At 48.1% G+C, this 19,381-nt stretch overlaps 1 protein-coding gene across 7 annotated transcripts in view; it reads right to left on the bottom strand.

Annotated features, from left to right (window-relative positions):
* Window positions 1–390: 390 nt before the first annotated feature.
* Window positions 391–19,381, bottom strand: part of CLUAP1 (clusterin associated protein 1) — a 65,122-nt gene continuing 46,131 nt past the window's right edge. For 3 of the 7 annotated variants that reach the window (XM_053957395.1, XM_053957400.1, XM_053957399.1), the window contains 4 exons: window positions 10,648–10,752; window positions 2,919–2,974; window positions 1,182–1,223; window positions 391–897 (listed from right to left, as the gene is read on the bottom strand). In XM_053957395.1, the coding sequence (XP_053813370.1) occupies window positions 742–897; window positions 1,182–1,223; window positions 2,919–2,974; window positions 10,648–10,752 (359 nt within the window). In that variant the 3' untranslated portion in view covers window positions 391–741. Of the gene's footprint in view, window positions 898–1,181; window positions 1,224–2,918; window positions 2,975–6,418; window positions 7,343–10,647; window positions 10,753–19,381 lie in introns of those variants that run through there. The other 4 variants (XM_053957396.1, XM_053957401.1, XR_008433722.1 and 1 more) reach the window with 3 other exon arrangements.

Below are 19,381 nucleotides of genomic sequence, written 5' to 3'. Positions count from 1 at the left end.
CAAGCCCTGTCCAGCCTGGCCTTGGACACTGCCAGGGATCCAGGGGCAGCCACAGCTGCTCTGGGCACCCTGTGCCAGGGCCTGCTCACCCCTCTAGGGAACAATTCCTTCCCAATATCCCGTCCAGCCCTGCCCTCTTGCAGTGGGAGCCATTCCCTGTGTCCTGTCCCTCCATCCCTTGTCCCCAGTCCCTTTCCAGCTCTCCTGGAGCTCCTTTAGGCCCTGCAAGGGACTCTGAGCTCTCCCTGGAGCCTTCTCCATTTTTAGCTCCACTCTGTCAGTTTACCCGGTGCTGCTCTTTGTGCAGACAAGCCTTTGATTAAGTAAAGGATATGTTTAGGATAAATATATTTAAGCCAGATTTAAAACCAATTGAGATGCATTCCCAGACCAGCTTTTCATCCAGTTTTATTAAGCCAAAGAAATCTATTTGGACATAATAAAACACAGGGAAATCAGGCACAAGATGCTCACTGGAGTGAGGCTTCTGGCACTGCAGTGCACAAGAGACAGTTTACTGCAATTATGGAAATAAGTGCACATTACTGTGATTCTCATTATGGATAAACTGCTCATGCTTTGAGATTCACAAACCTGGCAATCCAAGTTTAATTTTCAGGTTTAATGAACATTATTTACCAACTCCAGAATTCACATTGACACACACTTTTCAGACAGCAGGGTATTAGCTCCCGGCCTCTCCGAAGTTTGTGCTTCAAGAGGTCTCCTGCTACTGAAGGGTCAGAAGTCATTATCACTTTGCTCCAGTGGCTCTGGCTTCCTGACTCGGAGACTGGATTTGCCTGGGGAGATTTCCATGCTGTCATCTTCCAGATCATCCTCCTCCTCCTCATCTTCATCTTCATCCAGGTCAATCTCACTATCCCCTGAGTCGTCCTGCAGGACAGGGAACAGGAGTCCATGACCAGCTCAGCTGTGCCATGGCCAGGCCTCTTTGCCAGCCCAAAGTGAGGGATGGCAGCGCTGGCTTCCCCTGCACTCCCAACGGATTGCAAACCTCCTTCCCCACCCCACGGGGCTGGTGAAGACAAATTCCCTGACTTCTGCTGGCTCTGGGCTATTAAAAGCTTATCAGGGTGTTTAACATTCAGGTGACAGTTACTGTGAGCCCACAGAATGGAGGGAAGAGGAAGAGAATGAAGCCCAGGAGAGGAACCCACCTGAGCCTTGCGCTGGCCCGGCCGCACCGGGGCTGGGGTCCCCTTGGAGAGCCAGAGTGGAGGAACACGAGAGGCAGAGCAGGAAAAAAAAGTACAAGAACATAAAAGAGAACAGAAAGTACCGAGGCTGGGAGCAGGGGAGAAGGCAGCAGAGGCAGGCACAGCTCAGGTATCCTGTGCCACACCAGCAGGTGACAGAGGCCGGGCACCTGGCTGGCTCTTCCTAACTCCATGAATTCCTGGAGGGGCTCAAAGCAGCCTCACTGCTTTCTCTCCCTGAGCTGGGACAGAGGCCTGCAAAGATCCCTGAGCTCTAGAAGCTGCAGTCAGAGGGCAGAGCCATGAGACAACTGCAGTGGCTGCAGCTGAGGGAAGTCACAGGCTGAAGGCCTTGGCTTTCCATCCCTGGATGTGCTGGAGCTGTGCCAGCAGGGACAGAGCTGCCAGCAGGGAAGTCCAAAGGGAACAGAAATCACAGAGGGTGACCATCCCAATCTGTCACTAACATGGCCAAGGACAATCAGGCAGCACTGGGATTAAAGTGACAACATCTTCACCCACAGCACAGCACTCTGCCCTTCCCAGAAATGGGTCTGGGTGTCCAGGAGGTAACAACAGCCTTCACCACACCCATTCTGGCAGAAGCAAAGAGCAGAGCATGGACTGCAAGTTCCTCTCCAAGACACAAGGTGAGGGTGCCCCAAAAGCTGTGGCTGCCCCATCCATGAATTGTTTTAAGTCAAGTTGGATGGGGCTTGGAGCAACCTGGTTTAGTGGAATGGGTCTCTGGGTGGAACAAGATGGGTTTTAAAGTCCCTTCCACCTCAAACTGTTCTGGATTCCCAGAAATGCCTGAACTCCCCTCCTTGAGGGATGTCTGCTGGATTGAGACAGAAAGGTTCCACCTACACTGGGAATTTACAGCAGCACAGGCTCAAACACAAACCCACAGCCACCACAGCTGTACTAGTCCCTAGCCCTCTCCAAAACAGTATTCCAGCATCACCTGGAGAGAGCAGCCCCACTGCTCCTGGGATGGCAGCAGCTTTTTGGGATGCTGGGGAGAGCTAACTGCAAGTGCCAACCACATCCCAACAGCTGGCTTCAGCTTCCTGGTGCAGATGTGGCCACTCAGGTGTGCCCAGAGGCACAGAAAGGCTGCCCATGGATGCCAAAGGCTGGGCACAGACACAGAGCAAGTGCCTCCTGTGCAAACTGATGTGTGCCTTTTACACTGCCCACTCACATGAAAACCAGAACCAAGGGCAAGGCCAGGAGCCCTGGAGCAGCAGGAATCCCAAGGGCACAGCTCACAGTCCTGCCCTCATCCCTGCCCCATCCTCCAGAGGACTGATGCTGCCAGTACAGACTTTGCCTTTTTACAGCAAAGAAGGGGATTTAGGTCCATGCATTTAACTCCAGCTGCACTGCACTGGTCCCTCTTCCCAGAAATCTGCCCCAAAGCTCACAAGAGCATTCCTGCAGCCTGTGTGCCACTAGTTCTGCACTGCAGGATGGGATGAAAGCACATGGGGCACACAGACTCCAAGAACAAAGGAAAGATAAGGAAATACAAGTCTGTGCTGAGGAAAGGTGTCAACCATTGGAAAGGAGGGGAAAAGCAGGTCTGGGGTGTGAGGATTCAGCAGGTAAAAAGGTGTCTCTCCAGCTGAGGAGAGGGCTGGCATCTAAAGCCCTGTCAGAGAAGCTCTGCAGACACATGAGATGGTTACTCACATCTTCCTCTGTGTCTCCACCTTGCATTGATCCCACGATCCGTGTGCCAACTCTTCCTGCAGGAGCAAAGAGAATCCCCATCAAACCTGGCTGGTGGTCACAGGAGCAAAGAGAATCCCCATCAGACCTGGCTGGTGGTCACAGGAGCAAAGAGAATCCCCATCAGACCTGGCTGGTGGTACAGGGAGGGAGGAGGAAGGGTAAAGCTCAGGGTGCATTCCTCAGTGAGAGGATGAGATCTCAATTAATGCAGTCACCCCCTTGTTAAGCCTCATTGCTCAGGAGAGGGTAGGAGGGAGTAGGGCTGACAGTAATTAACATTGGACTCAATGATCTTGGAGTTTTTCTCCAACATTAATGATTGTGTGATTCTAGCTCCAGTCAGGGTGCTATTTCCAGAGCTATCCCAGCATGATGGTTCTGGCAGGACAAGAGGTGATGGACACATTAAGAAACAGGAAATTCTATCTGAACCAAGAAACCTTTTATTATGTGAGGGCAGTCAAACACTGGAACAAAGTTGCTAAGAGAAGTTTAGGAGTCTCCATCCATGGAGACACTCAAAAGCAAACTGGATGTGGTCCTGGACAAGCAGCTCAAACCTCCTGTTAGAGCAGAGAGGCTGCTCTGGATCACCTTGAGAGGTCCTTCCAACCCAAAAAAGTCCATGAACTGACACATTTCTTCCTCTGCTTTGGGAACACACAGAGAACAATATCCTGGTTTTTCCATGTGGTGAACTCTTTTTCCTTTAGAGAGTTCAGACCCTTTCTGATATTCCAGGGTGGACTGAATCTCACAGGAAACCCAGGCAAAGCTCAGGAATTCCCTGATGGGAGTTAGATGTGTGAGGCTGAAGAGGGAGGTGGGGATCTGCAGGGAGCTCACTGAGAGGGGAGCACACACGTGTGCCTGCTTGGCTGGCTTTGGCTACCCAGAGGCCATGGGAAGATGTTAGCACGTGTCCTTTGCTGGGGAGGGAGCCTGGAAGTGCTGGGAATGGGGAGAGCAGAGCTGTGAGCAGGGAAAAGCTCCTGGGGGCTGTCCAGGTGACTCAGCCCTGCTGCTGCAGCCACAGAACCCCCTCAACACTGCATCCTATTTCCAGCCCTGCTGTGTCCATCCCATCCCACCATCTGTTCATTTCCTGCCATCACCAGCTTCCTCCATGCCAAATATGGATTGTTCCAATCTAGAACAATCCAATCTGTGCTGTTTTCAGCATGAAAACAAGGCAGCTTTAAAATACACCCTGGCAAACCTCTTTTTTTCTACTTCCCAAAGCACAAAAGACGACAGGTCCCCTTTGTCCCACGCAGTTTGAGCTGAGTTAGTGGTAGGAAAAAGCTGCCTAACTCATCCACAGCTCCCCAAAAAAACCTTGTTGTATCAAGGCAGATCATTAAAAGGATTTGATGTCTTCCTATAAAAAGCAGTGGCCTCTATGCAGCAGTTGCTGATAACAGAGGAAATGGAGATGGAATTAAAAAATTTCTGGATTGTTCTGTCTTCAGGTTTTGGAGACTTTTGCTCTAATTTATGCTACACTAAATGATATCAATTTGGAGGTAATTACACCTGACATCCTTAGATGACAACAGAACCCCATTTTTGCCCAGCCTACAAATGACTCTTGAATTTAACTGCAATTTTACTCTGTAGAAGGCTCAACATAAAGTGTAAAATTGGGAATTACTACCTCAAAAAGGAGAAAGCTGCAGGGAGCTCCTAAAAGAAGACAAAACTGAGAGAGACACTGAATATAAAAGAAAATCAAGATATCAGATAAGGAGAGCTGATGGAATAGGGAAGTTCAAAATGCCATGGGAAGAGCTTAGAGAATGCTCCCAGGGGGTGTGCAGGATGCTGCTCCTCCCTCAGTGGGAGCAGTGCAGACATCCTGTGGCACATAACTGCTCCCACCTGGAGGAACTCCAGCATCTGCTACTGCCTGGACTTGGATCCCTGCATTGTCTAAGGCAGGAGCACCTCTCTGAACTAGCAGCTGTGGGATCAGTAGGGTTAGGTCCTGCAGCAAACCCTGGGACACTCCCAGGAGAGACCCCAGGATGCAGAGGGGCTAGGATTTCACTTGAGCACTAAACTGTAAAGAGGAAAGAAATCAGATTTTCCATGGAGCATTATTTTCACTCCCAGACCATGAAGCCCCACGTTTCCCTGTGTGGGGAACGGCCCTGGTGTGTTCCTGTGTGTACTGGGGGCAGGCAGGAAACAGAGGAGTCACCTGCATGGCACAGGGAGAGCTGGGGACGTTGTCACTTGGCTTCCTGGTTCAGTTCAGCTGGGCTCACACAGCTGCCAAGAGGAGAGGGCCTGTGGTGCTTCCTCCCAGATAATGGGAGTCCAGCTGGGACAGGCTGTACAGAGCAGTGATTAGGAAAGATGCTGGTAATGAACAGGCTGTGATTCACTGCACCTTTGGAGTCAAATCTTCTCCCTGTGCATGGCCATGGTTTGTAGGCACCGAGCCCTCAGAGAGCAGAAGGCAACGTGCATCCCTGATCTGGAGCCTGTGAGCTGCTGCCATTTTCTCTCTGTGTGTCTCTCTCCCCATGGTACCAACCTGTGCAGCTGCCCAGGATGGAGCCACAGGGCTGGGATGATTTCCAGCTCCTCACCCAGCAGTGGGTACAGGTTAACCCTGTGCCTCACAGCAAGGAGTGACACACAACCTGAGACAGCCTGGAGGGGGCCAGGTGGATTTGGAGCTGACACATTTTGCTCCCAGTCTGGAGATCTGCAGTCAGTCTCCAGTGCTTAATGTGAATTCACAGCATGAGCTCGCAGAAGACACCTCTCTTCCCTCTGCATCACATTCCCTCCCACACACAGAAAAATGGGATGAACCTTCTGCCTGATCCTTCTGAACTGCTGTCCTTTGGGCACTGTGCTCTCAATCACAGAATGATGAAATATCCTGAGTGGGGAGGGACCCCCAAAGATGATCCAGTCTCACCCTGGCCCTGCACAGACCCCCCAACAATCCCACCCTGGGCATCCCTGAGATCATTGTCCAAGCACTCCTGGAGCTCTGGCAGCCTCGGGGCTGTGCCCATTCCCTGGGGAGCCTGGGCAGTGCCAGCACCCTCTGGGGGAAGAACCTTTCCCAAAATCCAGCCTGACCCTGCCCTGGCCCAGCTCCAGCCATTCCCTGTCCCTGTCCCAGAGACTGGAGCTGCCCCTCGGGAGGAGCTGCAGCCCCCCTGAGCTCTGCCCTCAGTCTCCTTCTCCAGCTGAACAATCCAAGCGCCCTCAGCTGCTCCTCAGACCCTTCCCCATGCCCATGTCCCTCCTTTGGGCACTCCCCAACAGCTTCAGATCCTTCTGATATTGTGGCACCCACAACTGCCCCAGATCTGAGGTGAGGCTGCACCAGGGCAGAGCAGAGCAAACCCCTCCCTTAGTGCAAGACCCTGATCCCAGCAGCATTTTCCAGGCATTGCCAAAATGCAGGCACTCATGAAGCACAGCACAGCTGCTGCATGGGGGAGCACACTTCAGTTTATTTCTTACACCTCCATGAAAAAGAAATCTGCTTGGAGGTGAGGGAGCTGTTCCCACCATTTCAGACCTACAGCCTCTCCTCCTTCTTCACTAGGTCTGATGTTGGGATGGCCCACACCTGGGGGAGGTTGAGAGGGAAGGAAAACATTCCAGAAATTCCATAGCAGAAATCTGAACATGGCCACAAGCTGGAGAGAGAAATTCCACACGCAGAGTGACAATTCCCACTGAGAACAGGACTTCCCTGCTTTTCAACCTGCCTGCAGTATGGAAGGGTTGCAATCAGGAGTGTGGAGGCTCACCTGAGAAGATTTGCATGGCAAAACTCTCCTTTTCCCAAAAAAACTGAAAAAAAATGAGGGATAATTCAGGCTCTGCAACCTTCCCCCAGCCTGCAGGGTGCCACAGGCACTCAGCAGCAAGTGCCCTCTCTGCCAGTACATCATTAACACCCTGATCCACCAGCTCTGCAAGGAAAGGGGCTCCAAGAGAGCTGCTCTCACTGTGTGACTTTGGACTGATTGTCTGCTAAAATACAGGGTTTTATAAAGCTGTCTTCTTACATTAAAGATCAAATGGGGCTGAAGTTGTTCCTGTCTCAGTAGTGAAATGGTCTCTGAGGTCTGGGCAGGACAAAACCAGCCCTTAACACCAGTGTTACAAAAGGAAATGAGCTACAGCACAGGGGGGAACGGTTCACAGGAGCTGAAACACTCTGGCAGTGTGGAATAGAAGGTGATTTTCAGGCACAGCTCCACAGGGATGGGCTATTTCAGCTTCATTCAGCAGCACTGCCTTGTCACCAGCAGTGTGTCCCAGTCTGCCACCTCCGGGAGGGGAAAGGTCCTCATGATGCCACCCATTCAGGACTCTGGTCCAAGTGACTTGAAAAGATGGACCTGGAATCATGGAATAGAATGGAATCATAATATCACCTCAAAATCTGTCACTTCTGATTATGTGGGTGACAAAAATCTATTTAGTTCAAGGGGAGACTGGACAGGTTCTTAGGAGAAAATAAATATACTGAAGGTTAGCTCAAATCTGTGCAAGCCACAAGTGATGGGGCTGAAACAGCTTAAGAGCAGCAGAGAACCTGAGGGAGGTTCCCACGAGCTTCCCCAGACATTTTCTTTCAGCCAGGGCTGGGGAGAGCCCAGGCTGGCTGGATGCTGTGGCTGACCCAGCACCCCCAGGATGATTCTGCATTCCCAGGACAAGGCTGTGCATCCTTTACCCCATGGTCCACCCCAGCTGCACATGAACGACCATCCTGCTGCAAACAACTCATCTAGGGCCTGTTTCAGGCAAGAGGTTTCTCTACACTGCAAATGGTTAAGACTCAATGCTGAAAGAATTTCTTTCTCTTTGGCTCTCTGACAGAACAAGAATCTTACTGCAAGTGCCACCACAAATTCAGGGAAGTCCATTGTATTTGTCACAGCCTCAAATGTCTATTGCCAGACAGAATAAAAATGGATGTGAAATTTTATTCACATTGACAATGCTAAAATTAAAATGTAGAGACCAGACTGCCTCCAGCTCTGGCATCTCCAGCACAGGAAGGATGTGGAGCTGTGGGGAGAGAGTCCAGAGGAGCCCACGGAGATGCCCCAAGGGCTGGAGCCCCTCTGCTTTGGAGCCAGGCTGGGAGAGCTGGGGGTGCTCACCTGGACAAGAGAAGGCTCCAGGGAGAGCTCAGAGCCCCTGGCAGGGCCTAAAGGGGCTCCAGGAGAGCTGGAGAGGGACTGGGGACAAGGGATGGAGGGACAGGACACAGGGAATGGCTCCCACTGCCAGAGGGCAGGGATGGATGGGATATTGGGAAGGAATTGTTCCCTGGCAGGGTGGGCAGGCCCTGGCACAGGGCACACAGCCCACAGCAGCTGTGGCTGCCCCTGGATCCCTGGCAGTGCCCAAGGCCAGGATGGACGGGGCTTGGAGCAGCCTGGGACAGTGGAAGGTGGCCCTACCATGGCAGGGGTGAGATGAGATGAACTTTAAGGTCCTTCCCACCCAAAGCAGTGTGTGGTTCTGTGATAAATCAGTGTATTCTCTAATCTACAAAAGCAAATGATCAGTGACACGTGGGTTTACTACAACAAGCCCCCTTAAGGAGGGGACTTTCCTGTGATATTGTGACAGTGAAGCAGCTGCAGTTTCCCAGGCCCACAGGCAGCACCTGCTGCCCCAGCCATGAGCTTTCACCTTCCTGCTCCCTCCTGGATCAGAGCCCTTCCTGCTTCCCTAATGCAGGTTTTGCCATGATTGCTGACCCAGCAGCACTGAAGTCAAAGCTCCAGAGCCCATTCCAGCTTCCTTCTTCAGCTGCTCCTGCCTGTTCCTCTCTGCACGTGGGGAGGGGGTTGATTTTCTCTCTGTCTTCCCCAGCCCCCTCCTTGCTGCTCCATGTGAAACCAAATTCTATAACTTCAAGTCTTTTAATTGGCTGAAAGAGTAAAACCAGGAGCAATATTGTCAAACCTGCATTCAGTTTGAAATTTGCTGTATCTGTACAGGGCTGATGAAAGGGCTCTTGAGGGTGAGTGTGCTGATTTTTCTCAATTATACCAAGTGGCCTAAAAAGAGGGATTATCTCTCCCTGAGAATCTTGCCTCTATAATGGCAAAACACACTGGAATATCTGCCCACCACAGAGAGAATGAGGAAGCCTTATCTCCCAGCACTGACAACCTGGAAATTAGAAATGTAAAAGATGGAAATTAGAATGTAAAAAAGATATAAAAGTGCACCCCAGCAGCCACAGGAACTGAGCACAGTGGGTCCTTTCTCCTCAGCTTGAGAGCAAACGTGGCTCAGCAGCATCACCAAGCAAGAAAACACAAAGCTTCAAAAGCAAGTGATTGAAATATCTTAAATTGACTCAAGGAAGAAAGCAGTAATTAATAGAAATAATGTTCTTGTTATGCTGCCTTGATCATTAAGTGTATTTTAAATGCAAATTGCTGAAGAACACCAGCAGATCTGTGGTGTACTTAATAGCAAACATTCAGCCCTGGTTTTCTAAAGAAGCTGCTGCTTCTGACATTAATCTCAGGTCTTAAAGTCTGATGAACTAATACTGAGTTTCCATTAAGGGTAATTAATGATAACAAAGCTCTTCCTAGGAAAAAAATCTACTGGCAGCAAAATCTACAACTTTTAGAGTAAAACACTAAAATTGCTATAAAGAGCAGAAGGGACTCAGGTTATGGTGTTCTGAGATGAAGCATCACAGACAGCTACAGGGTCCCTTCCAAAGCTCTAAAACCTGTGTACAAACCTTTCCTTGAGAAATGCCAATGTAGAAAATTCCTTAGATATATCAGTGTTTCTAGCACTTAACAAGACTTTTCAATTTTCAAGAAAAACAAAGGAAGGGAGGATAAAAATGCTTAAATTACACTGACTTGAGAATATCAGCTTCTTTCCCTGGTCTCAGTCAGAGAGGGGTAAGCAGAATTCCACTCACAAAACCCCACATGTCTCCAGTTCATCGAAGGAACAGCTTCCAGCAGGAGTGGTGGCACATGAAACCCCCACACAGGCACTTCCTCCAGAGCCCAGGGAGGTCTGAGCTGACAGCTCAGAATCCCTCACTGCTAACAAAAAGAACTCCCCTGATTTCCTGGCTGTGTTTTACTTGACTCCAGACTAAGCAGAACATTTCTTTTCCCACCTGAGTGAACCACAGCCCCTCACACAGCAGTTCCTCTGAGTGCTTGTGAGCTGTGGGAGCAGCAGTTGCAGTTGCACTCCCCAGGAAGCAGGACAGAAGGACAGAAGGCTCAAATCCCTCCCTGGAGCAGCAGCTCAGGTGTGCTCCACCTGTGCAAGTGGCTTTACTTGCACTGAAGGGTTCCCAGCTGAAACAGGTGCCAACAGCTACAGGGAAATAAATGCTTTGCAATGAGAAATGGTATTGCCTCCCTAAGGCTTTGTACAGAACTGCTTCAGGAGTGTGGAAGGCAATACCAAGGCAGGATTTTCCCCACACAGTCAGTTTTTTCCCCCAGTAAATAATCCTGCATTTGCTCCCTTGGAAGCACTGTTTTTTCCCACAGGGCTTTAATCCTCCTGCACTTCCTGAGAGCTGAGCAGTGCCAATATCCTGAAGGGTGACAGGGGCTTCTTACATTTGCAGCTACTCAGGTAATTCCAGGACATCCTTGTGGCTCAAGGCAGCTAGGACGGGTTAGGTTACCTGGCAGGAGAGTTTCTGTGCTGATGCGGTGCCTCGTGATCTGCAAATCCCTCTCGCTGTCAGATCCTTCATCCTCCTGGATTTCTATGTCAGAGTCATCATTACCTGGTTAAAAACAAAGCCAGCTGATTCATATCACCCAAAGCAACCCCCAGCCCAGAGCAGCAGTTGGACACAGGAGATAGCAGCAGTTCTACCTTTGCTCAAGCCCAAGAGGAATTGAGAATTCCTGCAGAGAGCACTGGCTCTGCAGGAGAGCCCAGGGAAATGGCCAATATCCACATCCCAAGGAGAAATCCTTCGGCATGGGAGAGCCAAAGCAGCACTCACTGCAAACAAGAGCCTTGGGACAATCCCAGGCTGTATCATAAAGGTGCTGTTTAAATAACCCCTCTGGGCATGAAGAGAAGGTGCTACTTCAACAAGTGATTGAAAGATAAAACTCTTTGAAAAGCATTTGGGAAGTGTGTGTTTATTATTCTGGTTTTACCCTGACACCAGCAATGTCGAAACACATCTCCTTGAAATATCTGCCTTTCATTTAATTCTACATAAGCACAGTTCCACATCTCCAGATAAAGGAGTGCAGCTGCAGCCAAACCCAAGATGCTGGAGAGACAGGGAAGCTTCCAAAGACCAGCAACTTCTACAGATATTTTTATCATCTGCCCTTGTTTCCTTCTCCCCATCCAAAGCAGAGTTCCCAGTCCAGTGCCAGGACAAACCCGACAGGAACCCATGGGAAGACCCAGCACAGCAACATTTGCTGCTGATTATTTAGAGAAAACAGGCAATTCTTTCCCAGGTACATTTAATTACACCCATGTCCAAACTGAAAATGGAAATAACTGCTTTAATTAGGATTAGTAATGAGCTGACACATCTTTGCAGTATTTAATTATCTGACAATATACAAATATTAGACGTTTTCCCATCCTCTTTTTCACTGCAATATTAAGTTAATGAGAAAATAATAATGGCAAGGGAAGTATCTGCCAGCCTGGTAAGATTACAAGGCTCCAGCAGAGTTAGCTACAATTTCTATTTGCACTTTCTTCTTTGGCAGGTGAGGGAATCACTCACTGCTGTGTGACCTGGATGCTGCTTCTGTTTGCCTGGCATTTAGGAAACTGAGGTTTTGTTCAGCCTGGCATGGGCAAACTCCTTGGGAGCAGCCACGTGGAGCTTACAGAAAGGATTCAAGTTTGTGCTCAATATATTAAAGAATCAATTTATCATATCTGTGATGGCTCTTACTGCTACTAAAATGCCCTCATTCTTATTTTGTGGGTTTTTTTCCTTCCCTCTTGGTTAATTATTTTATTTTTAGCAGCAATTTCTCTCTTTCAGGCTTTGTCATTCCTGTTAGGCAGCAGCACTGCCAAGAGCTGAGGATACTGCAGGCAGCCCATTGATTACTTGGCCAAAGCTTTCCCATTCCATGCCCATTTGTGCTTCCTGCTCCTGTCTGGGATCTCCTGAGTCTGAGCTGCCAGCTGAGCAGGGTTGGTGGGATATGGGGAAGAAATTCTTCCCTGTGCCTTTAAAAAGCCTGGGTTGCCTTTCAAGCCAAATGGAAATACAAGTGCATCACCTGAACCCCCAGGCTGGAATGGCCTGGCTTGGAGGAGACCTCAAAGCCCATTTTGCTCCACCCCTGCCATGGGCTGGGACACCTTCCACCATCCCAGGCTGCTCCAAGCCCTGTCCAACCTGGCCCTGGACACTGCCAGGGACCCAGGGGAGCCACAGCTGCTCTGGGCACCCAGTGCCAGGGCCTGCCCACCCTCCCAGGGAAGAGTTTCTTCCCAATAACCACAGTCCAGCAGTTTTCCTGCTGAGGTGTGACTTTGAAATAAATCCTTTTATGGATCCATGACAAGAGTTTGGGTTTTCCTTGAACAGCCTGTCTGGAATCCTGGAGCACAGAGCCCAGCTCAGAGCATCACTGCAGTGAACTCAAGCCAGAGGCTCAGAGAAGTGACAGCTGCAATTCAGCAATATCAGAATTCCTGCCTCCAAGCCTCCTGCTCTCTCTTTGAAAGACATGAAGCACCTTTTTCACTCCTCAAAATCAAATATACTGCTCCAGTCCAGCCCAAGGGCTGCTATCTCCAAGCCCAGCTCTGCCCATGTACAATCTGAGTTACCAGCTGAGCTGAACTGTGCTGAGCCTAAATCCCAAGGACACAGAACCAGAGCACAGTGCTAAAAATTATCCAAATACACAAGAAAAAGAGAAGCTGAGAACAGGCTTTTTATCAGGATTAAATTAAACACCAGCCCACCCAGTGTGACCTGTCCTAGGCAGTGTTCCACAACAACCCCTCCCTCCACACCCAGTGTGCCCAGCTCTCACCAAAACATCCTTGGTATTAATAAGAAGTGACAGCTCAGAAAGTTTCGTTTAACATGCAAAAAGACTTATTGCCCTAAAAGAAGCCACAATCTCATTTGTGTGCCACTGCACAGACAACTACAATCAATTTAGTAGAGACAAGGAACATTCCTTATGAAAAAAACCAGATTTTTTCTCAGGATCAGCATAAAACAATGAAGATAATCAACCACAGCACCACAAATTGCCATGTGCTTGTACATGGAGTACAGAACCCACTGAATGAAGCTGGCTTATGAGATTTAGATGGGTTTACATGAGGATTATTGGAATTCTCTCAACAGACTTATTTATTATTATTCATCAATCCATGTGCCCCAATTGAGGCCAAGCCGACAGCTTCCAGGAGCTTCAGACTGAGGTTTTAAGCAGCTCTTGTATTTTTATTATGAAAAGGTAATCAGCAGAACAAGTCTGTAAATTGTGCTGGGCCCATCTCGCCACTGCTGTGATTGCCTCTGCTGCACAGAAAACACTCCAAATATCAGCCTGAGAGAGTATATACTGGGATTTTAAACCCCACTTGCCTTTCATTTCAACATTTCTATTTCATAAATATGGGTTTCAGTCAACTAAATTAGCTTGCTTTAAAGCTGTCCAGCCACAAAAAATACACTTGGTTCCGCTGATCTCCAAAGGTGTGATTTTTGTTCCTCCTCCCACTGCTCCCAGAAAAAAGGCAGAGCTGATACCTGGACAGATAATACTACATTGAGATGATTTAATTTCTGGTAATTTGCAATGCTTGAAGGAAAAGCACCATGATTTAATAACTTAGCAGTGATTTCATTGCAGATCTGGTAGTTTGCATCAATATTCAAGTAAAGGTATCCAGCTGTAAAATAAGAAGTTACTGTGGTGAGGATAATGAGCTCAGTGGCCATTGTTTATTGATAAGCTCTGGAATTAGCTGTAAGTGCTGTGCAGTGTATCCAATTTCATCAGAAAATCACTGCCTTGCAAACACAGGCACTGGCTCCACAGCAATTACTGCACCCAGCAGGATGCTGGTTTTGGTGAGAAAACATCATGAGAACAATCAAATGGGCAACTGGCAGCCACTTGATCCCAAATGAAACACAGATAATAAATAGCATGAAATAAGGGAACAGGAAAACCCAAAGGGGGTGGGATTGGGTTTTTTGATGTGCTGAAGGAGAGTGAAGCCCAGTGCCCAGTGAAAGCCTCAGCTCTGCCAAACCCATCCTACTGTCACACCAAAGCCCCACCACCAGGCTCTGGATCAGCCTGCACACTCCTAAACCCACAGCTCTGCAGTCCAAAGGGAAAGAAAGGCTTGCATAGAAAAATATCTGGAGGGAACGTCCTTTGTCCTCAGCACAAACTGAGATCTCTCATCCCAGCTCTAAGAAGAATTCAGCCAGGTACTGAGAGCTACTGAGCAAGGTCCAGATGTGAGTAGCTCCTAGGAATTCCATGGAGAACTTGGATGTTCAGAGCTGTGCAGCCAAAACTGGGCAGTAACAGCAACATACAGCAACAGCAAAGTTGCAGAGGTAGCTCTAGGTGCACTTATTTACCTTGCATGGTCATTTTAAGGTCACAGAATTATGGAATAGTTTGGGTTGCAAGGGACTTTATCCCATTCCAGCCCTGCCATGGGCAGGGACACCTCCCCCTAACCCAGGCTGCTCCAAGTGCATCCAGCCTGGTCTATCTACAGAATCCAAACTCCCAATTTATCAGTGAGGATGATGAACCACTGCCTGGGGAACTAATAGGTGTCAGCCACTTGAAATAATTAAAATTAACTCAGGATGACAAGCTCCACTTAAACTGGAATTTGAGGTCTTTGCAGGAGTGAGCAGTTAAGTTATTTTTGGGCTCATTTGATAAAGAGGTCATATTTGGTGACCAGAACTATTTCTAACAGTCTTACAAGACAAAATCCATCCAAGCACTATTAAATTAGGTAATGAATTTGCAATTACCCAACAAGCACCACACAAAGCTCCTGTGGACCAGTTCCAAGTGTCTCTTAAGAAGATGGATGGCCCAGGCACCAGTAATATCATCCAGGAATCATCCTAGAGTCACCCCTCCAATCCCACAGCTGCTGCAATGGGGCTTTTTTGTCTGCTGGCAGATTTTAAAACAAGAGCTCTGTAGCAGAAAGGGTGCACCCAGGAGCATCAGTTAAATCCTGTGGTTATTGCTGAACTAGATTCAAGTAGTGCAGATTTGCAACTGCTGGGGAAAATGAATGTTTATACATTCTACAGACCAAGCAAGTGGATGCAGGATGGACTGACTGGAGCAGCACAACAGACAGTGGCAGTAAATGAAAATTTCAGTTTTACTGCAAATACTTCTGCATATTTAAATTAATCCTGGGCACAGCATTGGCCAAAATTCAAAGTGTTTATGTTTTTATACTTTCAAAAAATATATTTGACTTTAAAAAAATATAGCTCATATATAATCCCAAAAGAAGGGTGGAGAGAGACTTTGGACAAGGGCCTGGAGTGCCAGGACACAGGAAATGGCTTTACACTGCCAGAGGGCAGGGATGGATGGGATACTGGGAAGGAATTGTTCCCTGGGAGGGTGGGCAGGCCCTGGCACAAGGTGCCCAGAGCAGCTGTGGCTGCCGCTGGATCCCTGGAAGTGCCCAAGGCCAGGTTGGACGGGGCTTGGAGCAGCCTGGGACAGTGGAAGGTGTCCCTGAACATGGCAGGGGTGGAGCAAGATGAGCTTTGGGGGCCCCTTCCAGCTCAAAGCACTCTGGGATTCTGTGATTCTGCACTGTCTTCTTTTAATTTGATAAAAAGGTCTTGAAGAATGTGAGAAGATACATTGGAAAAAGCACATAAAAAAAAAAAAAAAGACCTGTAAATGCAATAAGCTGAAGAGTCTGAAAAAATATTTTAGTCTAGAAACATCCCAAGTTATTCCTTTTTACTCAACAACATTTTTGCAATTTTGGATAAACCCGAGGAAATAAACTGAATATCTGCTGCGCTCAGTGACCTTCCCTGGCCTCTCCTCTTGCACAATCCAGTACCAGAGCATCCCACACCTGACAGCAGAGCCGTCTCCAGCCTTCCTCCAAGCAGTGTCTGACACACTGTTTTAAATGTCACTCTGCCATTAACAAGGAAACCAAGCCCTGAGTTTCAGGCAACTGGATTTGTTACATGGCACCAGTCCTGGATGTGGCACAGGGGCAGCAGATGTGTGACACCCTGCCTGGATCAGCCTCTCTAAGAGCATCTTCTGCCAAGCAAAGATTAGAAAATAACCCAGCAACTTCCTCCCTGCTCAGCACAAAAGACATTTTTATACTGCTGCAAATACTTAATTATGTGTATTTTCATCAGGCAGATAATTCTCAGAGCCTGATCTGTAGCAAGAGTTCAAAATCTTTATGTTGTTTAAGAACAGTATCTCAGACAATTTAGTGTTGGTGTTTTTTTTTTTTTTTTTTCAATGCAGTGGTTTTATGGAGTTGCTCTGCCAGAGAGAAAAGCTGATTTGTAATGTGTGGAAGGAAAAAAAAAAGAACCAGACTGCTGATCAATATCAGTAAACAGTTAAACAGTTTTGCCAGTTTTATGTGAGTACCACAGACATGGACTTTTTTTTATTCTTAACACAGACCTGCACAACTCAACCTCCATCCCACAGCTCTCCTTTATGACAAACATGATTTAGGCTTCTCAGCCTGAAACTCAGCTGAGAGCTGTCCAAAACTTCTGCAGCGTCACTGGCTAGAGAAATGAGGTGTTAATTTGGAACCCTTCTTACCAAATTAGCAGGAGATAAGGTCAGGGCATGCAGACAATGAGAGAGCTGATCAATGCTGTGGGTAGGTGAGAGTAACAATGCTCACAGGGCAGAGAGGATGAGTTCATCAATTAATGGCAACAAATTTATCACCACCTGCCAGCCCACGCTGTAGGAAAAGCCTCATTAAGTGTTGTGCAGCTCCCAGCGGCAAAGTGTGAGCAGAGGGAGAGAACCTGCCCTGTTCCTTTCATGGCACTGCCCCTGTGGCCCCTCTGAGGGAGGCAATGAACCTGTTCCAAGGCAGCTCACTCCCCCACCCCAGCATTCCAGGATCAGCCTGGGAGCCCTGGGATAGTGGGAGAAGCAGCCAGCCTGCCCCCCTGCCCTGAGCAGAGAAGGAGCTCATCCCTCCATCTCCAGAACCTGCTGTGTGAGCAAGACCAAGGCAGAGCAGGGCCCACTTCAACCATCCTGGTGTCTGCTGGGTTGAAGGCCCAGATAACAAAGTCCTAAGTTTCCAAACAAACTGAAGATGGAATATAACTTTGGATAAAACCACATTGCTTTGTGTGGGGGATGTTACTCAAAAATGTCAAGTGGAATAATGAAGTATTTAGCAGGGTCTGTGGTGACAGGACAAGGAGGGATGGTTTTAAACTGAAGGAAGGTCAATTTGGACAAGAAATTGGGAAGAAATTCTTCCCTGTGAGGGTAGGGAGGAGCCTGGCACAGAGCAGCTGTGGCTGTCCCTGGATCCCTGGCAGTGCCCAAGGCCAGGCTGGTTGGGGCTTGGAGCAGCCTGGGACAGTGAAAGTCGTCCCTGCCCACAGCCGGGGCTGGAATGGGATGAGCTTTAAGACCCCTTCCCACCCAAAGCAGGCTGGGATTCTATGAAATACTTTTCCCTCTAAAAACCTGCTTCAGAAAGATGGTTCTGATGGTGAAGTCCTTCTTTACTCTTCCCTGTCACTGGCTCCTTCCAGGGCACATCCTCTCTGAGGAGCACACAGCACCCAAAATCCCAACAGCTGAAAGGCTGGAGTGCTCAGGCTGCAGCACCTCACACCATTTCCTCACCGTGCTCGCAGCAGGCCTGACAAAATCACTGCCAGATGCAGCTGCAGGTCCCTCGGGAATCCTCTCTATCCCTCAGGTGATGCCTGTTTGTGGTGTGAGCTGCAGGATCAACCCTGGGGGAGGCTGGGCAGGCAAAGCTCTCAGAGGTGCTGAGCCCATTCTGCTGCTCTGTCTTTGTTTCCTCTTGTGCCAAATGTGCATTTTCCCCGTGCTGAGGATTAACACAGCTGCTCTGTAAACAAACTGTGCCATGGAAGACACCAACTCCTGCATTCTCTCACCACAGCAAATCTCTTGGGTTTGAACTGTTTAAAGGGCAACATTTAATTAACAAAGGGGGAAGGGGGGGTTTGCTCTAAGGGGAGAGCCCAGGTTGTCAAGTGTGAGCAAACTGAGGTCTGGGGGAGCTTTACAACATTGCATTGATTAACTTCTGTGCTCCTGACTGGAAAACAGCCCCGGAGAGCCACATTTCCTGTCTCAGCTCCACCCCTGCCGAGTTTCACAGACAAAGGCAGGGTGGAGCTGACAGGGATGAGATGATTTGCCAAGGTGATGGGACAGGCAATAAATGAGCCAGCTCTGGAAAGCAGGATCCTGGTGCTCTTCTCACTAGAATAAATGCTAATTATGACAATTAGGTACTTGAATTAAGATGCATTATGGTAATATTTGAGGTCATTAAAAGTAATAATCACATTCTTAGGTGGCAGTTAAATCAGTTACTAAAAGGCAAAGTTCCTTTTATTTCAGAGATGGAAAATGACAGAACAGTTTTCCAGCTGAAAATCCACAGGCAAGGACAAAGCAGGGCAGCAAATTTTCATGTTATACCTCACATTGCCAATTACTGGTGACTGATGTCAACCTCCTGTTGAACTTTTTTACCCCAAAAACTCTCAGAGAGTAAGACTTGGACTTTTTCATGCAAATAAATCCTTGAAATAATTCCACATTCTTGTAATTTAACTTACAAATCCTCTATTTCAGCTGAAACTTCTTCACTCTTTACCTCATTGATATGAGATCAAAGATGGACAGAAATCAGTGAATTTCCTCTTTCATGAGTTTGCTCTGAAAATCTGAGCCACCAAACAAACTGTGAAGTGCAACTTTTATGTCTTTACTCAATTTCAGCTTTCACGAATTCTCCCTCTGATCCTGAGAATTACTTTCCTCCCAGTTTCTCCACGTATCAAATAAAAATGCACAGACTGCAATATTAAATTCCCAGGGGTAGTTCTTGATCAAGTTCTGGCTGGTGTTTGGCTCAAAAAGAGCAGTATCTGGTTTGAGCTTTCTACAGTCTCAAGAGCTCATTAATTCCCTTCTGATCCTAATTAAGAAGTAGTTCAGGAAAAAAAAAAAAGAAAAAAACCCCCCAAATTTTAATTGCATTCCCATTTGCAGGTGCATTAAAATCAAACAAATGCAGGGAGGCAAATGTGGATCCTATTGCAAAGATTGATGACAGTAGAGAGGATTTTTAGCTGTGAGTTTTCATCTGGG

This window comes from Vidua chalybeata, chromosome 16 (genome assembly GCF_026979565.1).
Source record: "Vidua chalybeata isolate OUT-0048 chromosome 16, bVidCha1 merged haplotype, whole genome shotgun sequence".
NCBI classification, from domain to species: domain Eukaryota; kingdom Metazoa; phylum Chordata; class Aves; order Passeriformes; family Viduidae; genus Vidua; species Vidua chalybeata.
This window is presented reverse-complemented; position numbering and strand designations above follow the sequence as displayed.